Source organism: Mauremys reevesii, linkage group 4, assembly GCF_016161935.1.
Source record: "Mauremys reevesii isolate NIE-2019 linkage group 4, ASM1616193v1, whole genome shotgun sequence".
NCBI lineage: Eukaryota > Metazoa > Chordata > Testudines > Geoemydidae > Mauremys > Mauremys reevesii.
This window is the reverse complement of record NC_052626.1, coordinates 135,263,697-135,279,553: the sequence shown is the minus strand read 5'-3', so window position 1 is coordinate 135,279,553 and position 15,857 is coordinate 135,263,697. Positions and strand designations below refer to the sequence as shown.

The 15,857-nt window shown below is 45.6% G+C and overlaps 2 protein-coding genes across 3 annotated transcripts in view; both read right to left on the bottom strand.

The window, feature by feature from the left end:
• LOC120403911 (complement receptor type 1-like) overlaps positions 1-15,857 on the bottom strand; it is a 626,098-nt gene that overhangs the window by 157,145 nt on the left and 453,096 nt on the right. The window lies entirely within an intron of this gene.
• LOC120403917 (complement receptor type 2-like) overlaps positions 15,023-15,857 on the bottom strand; it is a 34,659-nt gene continuing 33,824 nt past the window's right edge. The window contains exon 6 of the mRNA XM_039535876.1: positions 15,023-15,321. Within this exon, the coding sequence (XP_039391810.1) occupies positions 15,166-15,321 (156 nt within the window). The 3' untranslated portion in view covers positions 15,023-15,165. The remainder of the gene's footprint in view (positions 15,322-15,857) is intronic.

Here is a 15,857-nt window from a genome sequence, read left to right as displayed (position 1 = left end):
AGATAAAAGGAACATATTGACCCCTCCTAGATGGATAAGGAGATAAGGTCGGGATGACACTGATGGAAAGAGGTGTTTGATTGAACCAGCACATACGAGGTAAAGGGTGGTAACTAACCATGTCAGAGGAGCAATACTCAATGTGTTTCTATCAGTGTACAAAGAAGGATCTCAGAGGGAGTGTCTTTGTCTGGCTGAGGAGGAAACGGAAAGTCACAAGAACGGCCATAAGGGGTCAGACCAAAGATCCATCTAGGCCACTATCCTGTCTTCCAACAATGGCCAATGCCAGGTGCCCCAGAGGGAATGAACAGAACAGGTCATCATCAAGTGATCTATACCCTATCTCCCATTCCCAGCTTCTGGCAAACTGGCTAGGGACACCATCCCTATCCATCCTGGCTAATAGCCATTGATAGACCTAGCCTCCATGAACTTATCAAGTTATTCTGAATCAACATCTTCTAGCAAAAAGCTCCACAGGTGATAGCTCAGTGGTTTGAGCATTAGCCTGCTAAACCTAAGGTTAAGAGCTCAATCCTAGAGGGGGCCATTTAGGGATCTGAGGCAAAAATCTGTGAGGGGGTTGGACTAGATGATCTCCTGAGGTCCCTTCCAACTCTGATATTCTAGGTTGATTGTGCATTGTGTGAAAAAATACTTCCTTTTGTTTGTTTTAAATCTCCTGCCTATTGAAGTCCTGCCATTCACTGAGCCGGTCTATTGTTATAGGCATAAATATGCTAACGTAACTGTAGACATTGATCTGGGGAGCTAGGACCATGCTTTGTCAACAGTAAACCTGGCTAGGTGCCTTTGCTACTGAAACGGGGCTGTGGTTTTATTGGGGAATTCGATTGAGGTCTGCTGTGTCCCCTCGCTGCACAGAGCTGGGACAACACACTGAAAGAAACACAGAGCCAACAACAGGCAGCCTACCCTGACGTAAGCGGGTAAAGCCCACTTTGATCACAGCAGCCAACAGCATGTGCTTTATGGTAGCTCCTTTCAGAAAGAGTCCCTGCCCTCCCTTGCTTGACTGTGTTCTCCTTGCATGGCAGGCCTTCTCCTCCAGCACCTGTCATCTACGCTGCCTTACATTCTGTTCAACTCCTCCAACCCCACTGCCTCAGGGCTTGGCCATGCTAGAGTTGCACTGTGAGCTGGGTCTTTCCTGCTCCTCCATTGTGCATTTAAAACAAAGCAGCGCTAATCTGCATGTTTTCTTCCCCTGGGTACTTGGCCAGTTTTAATTCTGGCCTTTCCTGCCCCTGGCTCTCTCTCATTGGTATTACTCCTGCACCAGCCTCCAGTACAGGCAACGATCATGGGCCCACCCTAGTCAAGGTTCACAAGGGATCCATCGAGACAAGCTTAGACAGGACCCACTGCACCTGACCCAAATAAGTTCGCATACACAGAATGGAAGCAGGGCCTCAGATAAGCCATCGCTATCAGCCACTGGGTGAGGCTACATAGATTTTTGGTTGGACACAAGGCATTTGGTGTAGCATTGGAGTAGGTACGAATGTACCACATAGGATACTTCTCCCCATCCTCATCAGCAAAGGAACTAAAATATCAAAACCAAATATCTTCAGGCTGTATTTTCCAAAAGAGTGCAGCATGCAGAGTGGTGTATATGGGATGCTGAGCTCTTCTGAAAAACTGACCCTTACTTTGGTGCCTAAACAGGAGCCAAATTCTTTTGAAAAATCAATTGCAGAGGCTGAGATTTTAAAGTCTGGCTGGCCCCAAGGTGGTGATGAATTTTCAGAGTCTCTCTTGATATAGCTTTTAGCTCTGCAGCATGCAGACCTTTGGCAGAGACCTGGACAATGAAAGCCTTAGATAAGGTTTCTGTATACTCAGAAACAGAATGATCTCATTTAGCAGGGGACAGCGATGGACAAATATCCGCCCTCCTACAAAGTGTTTCCTTTGGCAAAAGTGAAAACTGGAAGAAAAGCTGAGAAGGTCACTGCAGACTGTATCTGCGGATTCAATTGTCAGCTCAGGAGGTGCAAAAGGTTGTGGGTGTTTTTGCATTTGGGTGCTGGCAGCGTTTACCAAGCCAAGGTCAGAGAAAAGCTATAACCTTGGGAGTTTAATACAAGCCTGGATTGGCAAGTATTAGTTTTTAAAAACCTTGCAGGCCTCCACTTCCTGCACTCAAGGTGCCGGAGGCGGGATTCAGCCTTGACAATTGTGGTATGGAAAGTGCTACGCTAAAGAAGCAGGTGCTTGGGACAGCCAATATCAAGGGGTGGCACTTCAGCCGCTACTGAGGCGACACGTCCGGGTCTTTGGTGGCAATTTGGCGGCGGGTCCCTCAGTCTCTGTTGGAATGAAGGACCTGCCGCCGAAGGGTGGAGTGGTCTGATCGTGCTGCCATGGATTTTTTTTTTTTTTGCCGCTTGGGGCGGCAGAAAACCTGGAGCCGGCCCTGCTACTGTCTTAAGTATTGTGAAACATGAAGGGGAGGCAGAGATTCAAACACTCCCTAGGATTCATTTGCAAATCGTAACCTTGTACTCTATATAAAACTAGTTATGTACATAGCTCATTGCGTGGAGATGACTCAAAGAGCCACCCTTAGCACTGACGCAAACAAGACACGGTTGTGATGGAAACAGTGTGTAAGGCTTTCATTTTCCATGTCTCTGCCAAAGGTCTGTACGCTGGCTATCCTACCTTGTGCAGGGCTGGGTTTGTGACCAAGGAGCGTAGTGCAGCACAGGTCCAACCACATGTTCCTGCCCCTGGAAATGCCCCCAGGAGACACTGTACTGGAAATCCCTGCAGGGATGCATCAAAGTGATCAGATCCATGGAATGTTTGGCTGAGAAGCAGAGAGATGAATTGGGTCCCGCCTAGGGTGACCAGATGTCCCGATTTTACAGGGACAGTCCCGATTTTTGGATCTTTTTCTTATATAGGCTCCTATTACCCCCCACCCCCTGTCCTGATTTTTCACATTTGCTGTCTGGTCACCTTAGTCCCGCCCCATGAATCCAGCCATCCACACACAGGCACTACACCACTATTTGGCTCTGGCTCTAGGGGCAATAACTGAGCCCTTAGGTTTCACATCTGAGGTTGGGCCAAAAGTGCAGATTGAAACAAAGACCGAGTAACTGACATGAATAGGGCGACTGAGCACCAACATCCTCAAAGTTTTATATCAGGGCAATAAAAGACTCTTGAGTTAATCAGTGATGACACAGGAGGAAGATGAGTGCAACAAAGGGTGGAATCGCAATGAAATGTGCTATTGGTTGAACAATAGAAAATCTTTAAGATCTTTAAGAAGAATGAAACTTAGTTCACTACAATGTATTGCAGCGAGCAAGACACTAAAAGGGCTCTGTTGTCCCCAGGGAACTGATTTTTAGCAAGTCATTTTGCTCCTTCAAAGAGTTTTTCTTGAATAGGGGGAGAGCAGTTCTAGAAAAGCTCCACAGCAAGCTGGAAGGACCGTAGGCTCACAGAAGCCAGGAGCCATGTTCCCCTATGACTGAAGAGAACAGATTCATATGAGCAACTGAACAGGCCTAAAAGCAGCAAAGAATCCTGTGGCACCTTATAGACTAACAGAGGTTTTGCAGCATGCCACAGGATTCTTTGCTGCTTTTACAGATCCAGACTAACACGGCTACCCCTCTGATACTGAACAGGCCTAGTAGATCATCAAATCCCATTCATCCCCTGCAGTGAGTACAGGCTTGTTTTAGCAAATTCTGCAGTATCCTGTTGTTATAAATAGAAAGTTGTGTCATGTACAGTCACAATCGAAACATGTCATGACTTCTTATGTAAATATTAGCAGAATTCTATGCTGGGAAGAGTTTGAGGGACTGCTGTAAAAAGTCAAAATAAAGGGGTCCCTGAATTGAAAAAGTAATTCCCAGGGTGGGTCTTCCCACAACCGCTAGATTTCTCCACTTCTGGTAAAGATGCTCAGACATTGGAACTATTTCACAGGTAACAAAGGGATAAGGCCAGAGTACAGGGACAGGCCCTTTGCTACCTGCCTTACACATACTCACACCAAGCTCTACGTATGTATGTGCACCAATAACCAAAACTTCTGTTAGCCCAACGGATCAGGACAACAGTCTTCTCTCCACCAGCCTGTGATTATACAGGCTTCCAGGGCAAGTCTGTAAGATGATGAATGCACTTTCATAGCATACACAGTATAACTTTCCAAACTCATTTCAGGTGCTAATTAGACACAAAACCAAGAACTGCGACCCAATACTGCTGCCCTTACTCACATGAATCATCCGAGTGACACAACCTTCTCTTGATTGTGTCAGTGCTAAGGGTGGCTCTAAGTCATTTCCACACAATGAGCTATGTACATAACTAGTTTTGCATAGTTAGGGTACAAGGTTACGATTTGCACAAATGAATCCTAGGGAGTGTTTGAATCTCTGCCTCCCTTTCATGTTTCACAATACTTAAGACAATAGCCAGCCCTCAAGCAAAGTACCCGGAAATTAGTTGTTTTCCTGAGATTTTTTTCCCATTCAAAACTGTCATTTTCCGGATTGGATTATGACAAACCACACACGCTGCCTGAAATAAAGCATTCTTCCATGGTAACAAATGCTTTGCAGACCACAACCCACTGATTTCTTTTTAATTCTCCCAGACCAGCTGACATACACAAACAGGAAACTGTCCCTGCCTATATGATCTCAAACAGACCAAAACCAATGAGGAGTCTGGTGGCACCTTAAAGACTAAGATTTATTTGAGCATAAGTTTTCGTAGGTAAAAAAACCCACTTCTTCAGATGCATGACAAACAGACTCAGTTATTCATGGTTGAAAATGTCAGCTTCTCTGCGAGGTGTATCTGGTTCAGATAGTGATGACATGTTTTCAAACTCAGTTTCTCGGAACAGGCACAGCAGGAAGTATGAACTTATTTTTTATCAATGGGAAACAGCTTATCTATGCATGCCTAATGGCTTATTTTTACTTGAAATATAGCAGGGACTAGCTAGAGCTTCATAATAAAACTACCCTGCAGATGTTAAAATGGCAACATTAATGCCAGTAACTCTTGTGTGGTTCTAGGGGAAGTTTCAGTTGCAAAACACAAACAAAACCCCCAGCTGGCAGTCCCAGCAGTAACCCGGGACTGAATGGGCCATGGACATAGAGCTCCCATCTCATTGAAGGTCATCCCTACAGGGTAGGATTTAGGACATGTTACCAGGGGAAGCCTGGGGACGCTTACAGTGCTGCTACCCTTCCTGTACTTGTGTTGAGAATAATGAACTTCCCTCTCCAGGGCTGGCCATGTAACATTTCAATAGTAATGAACAAGTCACCTACTTCACTTCCCTCCCCATCTGTTTGGCTCCAGCCTGCTTCCGAACCTTGACCCAATGGTTAGATGCCACCATGATGAATGCTGAATAAATACCTGACAGATATGAAAGCTCTTTGGGGCTGGGACAGACTCTCCATTTACATCATGTACAACACTGAGCAAACAGTTGACAACAAATCCATCTTGCTGCCATTCTGGACCCTGAGTTTGGTTAATTAGTGATGTTTATGCTACCAGTATTCAGCCCAGTTCACACAAGAGTACATCAATGTCAAACAACGAGGAGTCCTTGTGGCACCTTAGAGACTAACACATTTATTTGGACATAAACTTTTGTGGACTATAACTATAACTATAACTTCATCAGACGCATGGAGTGGAAAATACACTAGGCATGTATAAATATATAGCACATGAAAAGATGGGAGTTGCCTTACCAAGGGGGAGGGGGTCAGTGCTAACGAGGCCAATGCAATTAGGGTGGATGTGGCCCATTCCCAACAGTTGACAAGAAGGGGTGAATATCAACAGAGGGAAAATTGCTTTTTGTAGAGCTATAGCAGACTATAGTGAGAGAATGTGCCACATACTCTCAAAGAAACTGCGGAACCACCTGATCAACATCCTGTGCAGCAAACAGGAGAAGATCATGAATGAGCTCTCAAAATTGGAGACTCTCATAAAAAAAAACAGCCTTCCACACAAACTTCCTAGTGGCTGGACTTTACAAAAACTAGACAAGCCATTTACAACACACACTTTGCTTCTCTACAGAGGAAAAAGGACACTATCTATCTAAGCTCCTACGTGCCACAAGGGGCCATAACAGAGGTACCCTTAACTCACCCAACAATATCGTTAATCTATCCAGCTGTACTCTTAGCCCGGCAGAAGAATCTGTCCTATCTTGGGGTCTCTCCTTCTGCCTCACCACCCCCAAGAACATGATACAGTTCTGTGGTGACCTGGAATCCTACTTTCGCCGTCTCTGACTCAAGGAGTATTTCCACTACACCACTGAATAGGGTGACCAGATCGCAAGAGTGAAATATCAGGACACATTGGGCGAGCGAGGGAGAGACGATGACGACGACGGCACAGGTGCACAGAGCCATGAGAGGGGGCCCTAGGAAGCTGCAAGAGGGGTTGTCCGGCCCCTGCTGCAGCCCGCACCACAAGCCACAGGGCAAGGACTCATGGCCCCAGCTCCAGCCCCCAGTAGAAGCCACAGGGCCAGGGGCACAGGGCTCCAGCTCCAGCCCCCGGCTGAAGCTGCAGGACAGGGGCGCAGGATCCTGGTTGCAAAGTCAGATCCAGTTGCAGGGCAGGGGAATGAAGGGTCCCGGTTCTAGCTCTGGCTTCAGCCGCAGTCACAGAGGGGAGGCCCCCAGTCCTGCCTTCAGCCCCAGCTTCAGCCACTGACAGCTGAAGCAAACTACATCACAGAGCTCTGGAATCAGTGAGTCTAAATTATAGACTTAGTCGTAATACAGATTTAAACATACAGATTTATTTGTACACTAAACAAACAACAGGGGTAAAGGGCCGGGTTTTTTATTCAGTCAATAAATCAACTTCCCAATTTGCATATCTCTCAGATATGCCAGAAGTCTAGTACTGTTTGGCTGACTTTGCCATAGCCATAACTTGCTTCTGGGCAATCACAAAGCTCTAGAAGTCCTTGCAACTCATCCGGAAATTCATTTTGACAAGGGTTTTCTCTGCACCAAGTCTATGTTGCTTCGATTCCGGACATCAGTCCATGCACCTTTAATGATTGAAAATACACGTTCTGAGTATGCATTGTGTACGGGTATACTGAGCACGTATGACACCAGCTTTGGCATGTTCAGGAATTCAGTGCTACTGTCCTTGTTTCTCAGCACTTGAGACCAGAGTTCCCCAACTGAATAGTTTCCAGGCTCCAACTTGGAGTTGATGTTTTTAATGATACAGTATTCATCACTGAGCTGATCAAGATCCACTGTTTTCTGAAGGTTTACAGCTGTCATGGCTGCAGACAGATCCTTGAATTTGAATACCCTATTAACTCTGATGTTCAAGCACTGGGTATTGAACGAGTAGCCAGCTGTTGAAAAATCAAACCATTTCTCCAAATATAGGATTGACACATCGTAAAATTTCATGAAGTCTTTCTGGAGACATGCAGCAGTGACAGGCAGCATCTCAGTTAATGCACTTTCAACCTTGGCGTCAAAGAATGTGTCATTTTTCCGTTGCTGAAGTTTAATTCTCAGCGTATTCATTATGTCATACAGTTCACATGCTGTCATACTCTCATTTTCCAAACAGAGCACAGTATCATTGAAGATTTTCAGGACATTCTGGAGGAAAAACAGATGAACCTCAACTTTGCTATGCCTCTCACCTTGTTCACCATTTTCCCTGTCTGAGAACAGCATCCGTAGACATTTTGGACACTTCTCACTGCCCAGAGAAGCAAAGTAGCACTTAACAGTCTGCCACATATTTACAAGCCTGTTTACAGCTGGGAAAAGACTCAACCAGAGTGTCGGAACATGGCGCAGTAAAGTGGCATACTCCATATCCACAAAGTCAAACATATCCTTCAATGCTGCTACTCTCTTAGCAGAACTGCTGAAATGATTGAACATCTTAATCACCAGAGTCTCAATGTCAACTTGTAGGGTATTGCTCCCATGTTTCACGGCGTTGTGCACAACATGGGCAGGGCAGTTTGCTGGCAAGATATTTTCATTTTGTGTCTTTAAATTCTGGTACACTGATTGTCGCTTTCCATAATTCACGTTTGCATTATCAGCACAGTAGGAAGACACTTTGTTCAGGTCTAGTTTGTGTGTCGCAAGTTTTTCAAGTAATGTGTTGCTTATTGCCTCTGTGGTCTCTTCGCTTTGCTCATAGAAGTCTAACAGTTTATCTTGGACCCCATGTTCAGGTGTCCAGTATCTCAGTGATAAGGAGAAAGTTTTCACATTGCCCTTGTTAGATGCATCTGTGGCAACTAAGACATAGGGACCATCTGGCTTGCTGAGGTCTTTTAAAAATTCTGTCGAGAATGGTGACAGCACTTTTTTGATCAATGCCTCCGCTTTAGTCTCGCCACAGCTGACGTGCTTTGCAATCATTGAATCTGGATACAAGGTAAGTACCAGTTTAAGTTCACAGTCACATGAGTGATAGGAGTGTTGATGGACTACTGTGTGGTAAACTTGAGTTAGTGTTCAGTAGTGATAAGCTTGTTATTGAAGGATTCATTTGGCTTGCTGAAAAAATGTGAGACCAAGATATTGCTCTTGTGAGACTGGGTGTTTTGTCCATGATTTTTTGATTCAGCATGATGCTTAACATCAGACTGACCGCCATGGCAAATGGTAAATTCCTTCCTGCATGCTTTACAAAAGGCTTTTGAATCATACTCATAGGATTTCTGAATCCAGGAGTAAGTGGCTTCCCATTCTGTCCTATATCTGCACTGTCTTTTTTGTTTTTTGGTAGTTGGCTCCTCCCTTGCCATTGCCATTTCAGGTGGGGTTTTCGGCTGAAGACCGTTAGCTAGCTAGCTAGCCATTGCAAAGAACTGTGCAGTCTCTGTGCTTCTGACGTGTTATTATGTGCCCACTGTAGTTTGTCCTACGGTATGCACTGTGGTTCAGAACTGTAAACTACCGTAAATTTGCGTTACACCAGAAAACAACCTGAAAAAAACAAAAATGCCAGTAGATAACCAATTCAGTCGGGTTTCACGACAGGTATTTTGCTGCCCCAAACATGGCAGGCAGGCTGTCTTCGACGGCTTGCCTGCGGGAGGTCCCCGGTCCTGCGGATTCGGCGGCCCGCCTGCGGGAGGTCCGCCGAAGCTGTGGGACCAGTGGACCCTCTGCAGGCATGCTGCCGAAGGCAACCTGCCTGCTGTCCTTGCGGCGTCCGGCAGAGCGCCCCCACGTGGCTTGCCGCCCCAGGCACGCGCTCGGCGTGCTGGTGCCTGAAGCCGCCCCTGTTAATGGGACATTCCCAATCAACTAATTTTCTATTTCACTACCAAATGCAAAATTGTACCTGAATATCGGGACAATGGTGTAATCCCTGCTTGCTAATGTGGGTAAGTGAACTGGGCAGCAGCCTAGCAGTGCTCAGCCCCAGCCTGCCCTGTGTAGAATCAGCATGTGCAGAGGCAGGTGCCGCCTTTCCTTGGCTCTGCCATGAGCAAGGTGGACTGGTCTGCACACACTCTGCTGGGGAGGAGGATGCAGCCTCTGATACTTACCTCAGGGGCCTGCCAGCCGCTTCCTGGGAGCCACCTCAAGTAAGCACTGCCGGGAGTGGTGCTACAGCTACATAGCTGCAGCTCTGCTGCTGCAGCACCACAGTGCAGACACTTTCTACATCAATGGAAGGGGGCTTTCCATCACTCTAGTAAACCACCTCCCAGTGTGGTGGCAGCTAGGTTACTAGCTGAATTCTTCTGTTGACCTAGCTGTGTCTACACCAGGGTCTAGGTTGGCTTAATTACAGCGCTATGTGGTGTGAAAAATTCACACCTCTAAGAGATCTAAGTCGAATTAAATTTTAAATGTAGACCAGTGCTATGCCAGAGAAAAGAACATAAGAATGACCATTCTGGGTCAGGCCAAAGGTCCATCTAGCCCAGTATCCTGTCTTCCAACAGTGGCCAATGCCAGGTGCTTCAGAGGGAATGAACAGAACAGGTTATCATCAAGTGATCCATCCCCTGTTGCTCATTCCCAGCTTCTGGCAAACAGAGTCTAGAGACACCATCCCTGCCCATCCTGGTTAAAAGCCATTGATGGACCTATCCTCCATGAATGTATCTTGTTCTTTTTTGAACCCTGTTATAGTCTTGGCCTTTACAACATCCTCTGGCAAAGAGTTCCACAGGTTGACTGTGCGTTGTGTGCATCAGGATAGTTTGCCATTGTGCCTTTAATACTGTCTCCTTGAGAAACCCTCAGCTCTCCTGAACTCCTACTTCTCTTAAGTATCAGAGGGGTAGCCGTGTTAGTCTGAGTCTGTAGAAGCAGCAAAGAATCCTGTGGCACCTTATAGACTAACAGACGTTTTGCAGCATGAGCTTTCGTGGGTGAATACCCACTTCTTGCATTCTTGCAAAACGTCTGTTAGTCTATAAGGTGCCACAGGATTCTTTGCTGCTACTTCTCTTAAGGTTTCCTCCCACCCCGTTTTCTTCCCTACAAATTCTGAGTTTGTTGAGGTCTGCTTTTTCTGAAGTGCACTGTCCTTATTCTGTGGTCTCATTCTTTCCTTTCTTTAGTCTTCACCTTCACAACATCCTATGGCAAAGGGTTGCTTTTCCACAATTTCAGCTCATGCACGTCGGCGGAAGCACTCCATGTAGAAGTCCAGTCTATTGTTTCAACTGTCAGGAGTCCTTCATCTTGTAGAGTTGGTAGGAAGGTTTCTGTGGGTTAGTGTGCTGTTCAGTGGTAGGGTGACCAGACGTCCCGATATTATCGGGACAGTCCCGATTTTAGGGAACTTGTCCCGCTTCCCGACCTTACATTGGTCGGGATGCACTTTGTCCTGATATCGGGGGGACCATGGCAAGCCGGTGCCACTGGCACCACTCACCTCTCCTCCTGGGGGGCCCTGGGGCAGTGCAGCTGAGCTCCCGGCACGGCGGCACACAGAGGTGGCGAGGAGGTCTCCGCTACGCTGCATACTGCAGTGGCGGGGGGCGGGGGGCAGGCTTGTAGATGCTGGCAGTGGGCAACATCGCTTGCCCCATAACCTCAGCTGTGCAGAACACAACGCCATACACAGCCTCAGAAACAACTCTGACATTATAATAAAAAAGGCTGACAAAGGAGGTGCTGTTGTCATGAATAGGTCGGAGTATGAACGAGAAGCTGCTAGGCAGCTCTCTGACACCATGTTCTACAGGCTATTACCCTCTGATCCCACTGAGGGGTACCAAAAGAAACTACACCCTTTGCTCAAGAAACTCCCTGAAGCAGCACAGGAACAAATCTACACAGACACACCCTTAGAGCCCCGACCAGGGGTATTCTATCTGCTACCCAAAATCCATAAACCTGGGAATCCTGGACGCCCCATCATCTCAGGCATTGGCACCTTGACAGCAGGATTGTCTGGCTATGTGGACTCTCTCCTCAGACCCTGTCCTACCAGCTTTCCCAGCTAACTTCGAGACACGACTGAATTCTGAGGAAACTACAATCAATTGGTGATCCTCCAGAAAACACCATCCTAGCCGCTATGGATATAGAAGCCCTCTACACCAACGTTCCACACAAAGATGGATTACAAGCTGTCAGGAACAGCATCCCCAATACTATCGCAGCAAACCTTGTGGCTGAACTTCGTGACTTTGTCCTCACCCACAACTATTTCAGATTTGGGGACGATTTGTACCTTCAAGTCAGCAGCATTGCTATTCATAATCACATGGCCCCACAGTATGCCAACATTTTTAGGGCTGACTTAGAACAACACTTCCTCAGCTCTCGTCCCCTTGCGCCTCTACTTCCACTACACTGATGACATCTTCTTCATCTGGGAAGGAGGCCAAGGAAGGAGGCCCTGGAAGAATTCCACCAGGACTTCAACAATTTCCACCCCATCATCAACCTCAGCCTGGACCAGTCCACACAAGAGATCCACTTTCTGGACACTACAGTACAAATAAGCGATGGCCACATAAACACCACCCTATACCAGAAACCTACTGACCGCTATACTTACCTATATGCCTCTAGTTTTTATCCAGACCACATCACACAATCCATTTTCTACAGCCAAGCCTTCAGACACCTACAGGATCTCTATTAAGCATTCTTAAAACTACAATACACCCCTGGGGAAGTGAAGAAACAGACTGATAGAGACAGACGAGTACCCAGAAATCATCTACTATAGGACAAGCCCAACAAAGATGGTAACAGAACGCCACTAGCCATCACTTACAGCCCCCAACTAAAACCTCTCCAGTGCATCATCATCCCCCACTTGGTAAGGCAACTCCCATCTTTTCATTGCTGTATATTTATAGCTGCTTACTGTACTTTCCACTCCATGCATCAGATGAAGTGCGTTTCAGCCCACTAAAGCTTATGCCCAAATAAATTTGTTAGTCTCTAAGGTGCCACAAGGACTCCTCATTGTTTTTACTGATACAGACTAACATGGCTACTCCTCTGAAACCTACAAATGTCAAACACATTCAGTATATTCCCTTGATATCACAGATGGCAGTGAATGATCAGTCAGGAAAGGTAACAGTGACAAACCATTTTTAACATGAACAGCAAACTGAAATGAGTTAGAGATTGTATCCCTCTGTTTAACCGCATTTACTTCTTATACTTCAGAGGTGTAGAAAAATTAGCACATGAGGCTACTTGTGGAGTGAAGTATTATTCAATATGAGTAAGGGTGATAGGATTGTATCCAGAAGAGTGGGGTAGGTAGTGCACAAAATGATTATTAGAGTGGCCTCTAGTGGTAGACGGGCACATAGAGAAGATCACATTGCCTACCTTCCTCCAGGATAGTCCAGGAAAGGAGCCGTGATGAGAAGTCAGAGGTTGTGGGTCAAATTCAACTCAGTCTCTGCAATTAGAGAGACTGCTTGGGTGTGCTGGCGCACTGCAATGTGATGCTGCAGAGTACAGGTGAGACAAGCAGCCAGAACTCCCCAAGCACAGCTAACAGCCAGAGACGCAGCTTGGATGTGCTGAATCACTAACTTCTGGGCTGAACTCCTAAGGATCCCCGGGGTGGATTTAAATTCATGCTCTTTGATACCACCAGCTCTCCCAACAGCAAGTCACCCCTTGCCCCGCTCTGTGAGCTCAGTAGTCCTCCCAGGTCCATGGAGATAGAAGCTTCCCCCACCTACAAAGGCTGAGTTTGCATGTTATTTCTCTGCTGCTGTTCTTTTTCCATTAGCTGCTCCTGGCTTTATGCAGCTAAGGTGTCTCACTGGAGGAGGCTGCAGCACCGTTACAGTTCTGGCATAGGGACAATCACAAGTGACATTATTCTCAGATTTCAGAGTAGCAGCCGTGTTAGTCTGTGTCTGTAAAAAGAACAGGAGTACTTGTGGCACCTTAGAGACTAACAAATTTATTTGAGCATAAGCTTTCGTAGGCTACAGCCCCACTTCATTGGATGCATGTTGTGGAAAATACAGTAGGAAGATCTATATACACACAGAGAACATGAAACAATGGTGGGTGTTACCATACACACTCTAACGAGAGTGATCAGTTAAGGTGAGCTATTATCAGCAGGAGAGAAAAATAACTGTTTGTAGTGGTAATGAAAATGGCCCATCTCTAGCAATTAACAAGGAGATGTAAGGAACTTGGGGTGGGGGGTGGGTGGGGAAGAGATAATCATGGGGAAATAGTTAATTTTAAATGAAATAATTAACTATTTCCCCATGCTTATCTCCCACGAAAGCTAATGCTCAAATAAATTTGTTAGTCTCTAAGGTGCCACAAGTACTCCTGTTATTTTCAGAGCAGCACTGTGCTAACCCTTCCTGATCAAAGCCTCCATTGCAGCAATGATTTCTGCAACAGAAGCATTTACCAACCATCTTTCCTACTTATCCTGTTGGCCAAATTAATTCCTGCTGTTCCCCCAGGAATGTAGCTGAATCCGTGATCCCTCTGGGTCCATCAACAGTGGTAAAAAAAAAAAATACTAGAAACTGGCAGGCCCTCCTTATTCCACAGGACAAGCTTCCCTTCCACTACCTTGCCAGTTCAATTCAACGCTGACCACTCTAGGTGCGAGGGGAAGGGTCAGTCTCCATGGGCTCAGTCAGACTAATCACTGGTCTGTAGGATGAGAAGGAATTAGTTCTTCACTCTCAGTGAAACGAACCTTTAAACCCACTGGGCATCTCCCTGTCTTACAGCCAAAGGGATAAAGTTATAAAAACAAAGACAAGCGGCAGTTATTACAATTGCATTTTATTGTAGCCCTGCAGGGCAGGAATAATTACTTGATCACAAAGGTGTAGGTTAGAGAACACCCCTATCATTTATTGGGGCAATGGCTCAGACAGTTGCTTCTCTACACTTGAGATTGTATCATCTACTCCTAACGTGAGTGGGGCTGAGTACAGCTATAGAAGTGCCACGGGTGAGAACAGATTTCAAAAATAGCTCTGTTCAGTTTGGCAAGGCTGAGAGTCCCTAAAAAGGAAGCATCCTGCTGACTTTGTAATTGAGCAGACAAGGCAGAGAATAGGCTTTTTTCAGCCTCTGCACATGTTTAGCGTGGTGCAGGAATTTATTAACATCACTGCTCTTAAGGTGTGTGGAAATCGGGAAGTTTAATACCCATTCACCACTTTGAATGTGTATGTTTTGGTGCATTAAAGTTAAATGTAAACAGTAATTGTGGGATGTCTACAAAGCTGAAGCTACTCTTGAGTTTCCTTTTGCATAGGATTTAAAGCTCGTATCAACTGATAGTTTGCTTCCATGCTACTTGGTTAACTTACCTAAGTAAAACCAAATCTCAATTCGATCCTTCATTATAACCCCTAAAACCTGAGGACCTGAAATCCCTACTTTATCATCAAGTGGAAAATGAAATTTGTGAAATTCAAGGGGAAAGAACAAAAAATCCTAAAAAATAGTGCCCAAGAAGGAAATCTGATCTCTGATTTACTGCCTATTAGCTATATTAGCAAGTTCTATGAAATCAGTAAGAATAATCCTTTGTGTAGTGTAATTATATGAACTGCAGCCAAAGGGGAGGCAGTTTATCACAATATCGCTCACAGGTCTCAGCTATTCATTGTGTCTTTAGCTCCTGCTTCAGCGTCTCAATCTCCAGATACAGTTTCCGCACTTCCAGCAGAGTTTTCAGTTTCTCCAGAGGCACACCACACTCTGTGAACTCTCTGCTCTCAGGAACCATCTCACACACACCAGAAGTGCTTTGCTTTTTCTGTAAATCAAAGAGGGAACATGCTTATGCTGAAGAAGAGAAGGACTTGTCCTCTCAAGTATGCTTGCTCCTTTTGGAGTCTGAACCATCATCCAGTGTGTTACATGTATCTGCCTCAGGGCCTGAAGGTGCTGCGCACCCTCACGTCCTATTCAATTCTACAGAAACTGACACTGCTAAGCAACAGTGATGACATTTTGAGCAACATAAGATTCTGGCACATAAATTATAAACACATTGGGCAGGAACCAGCCTTCCTTTTACATAGAGCTGAGCACACTGCAATATCTCACTAATTAGTAACATACACTTGAATTGCCTAGAAAACCTGACTGTTTGTAATAGGGAAGTTTTCCTCCTGTTGTGATTTTTACCCACCAAATTTTACTTTTTGCATGGAGAAGCTGCTATCAAAAGAAGAAAGATTTTTTAAAAATAGGAGATGGGTGTAGTGAGAGATAATTTGTTTTGTTTTCAGATAAATATGTTTTTTCACCATATGGTGTTTCAATGGCACATGTCCCTACCCAATCACA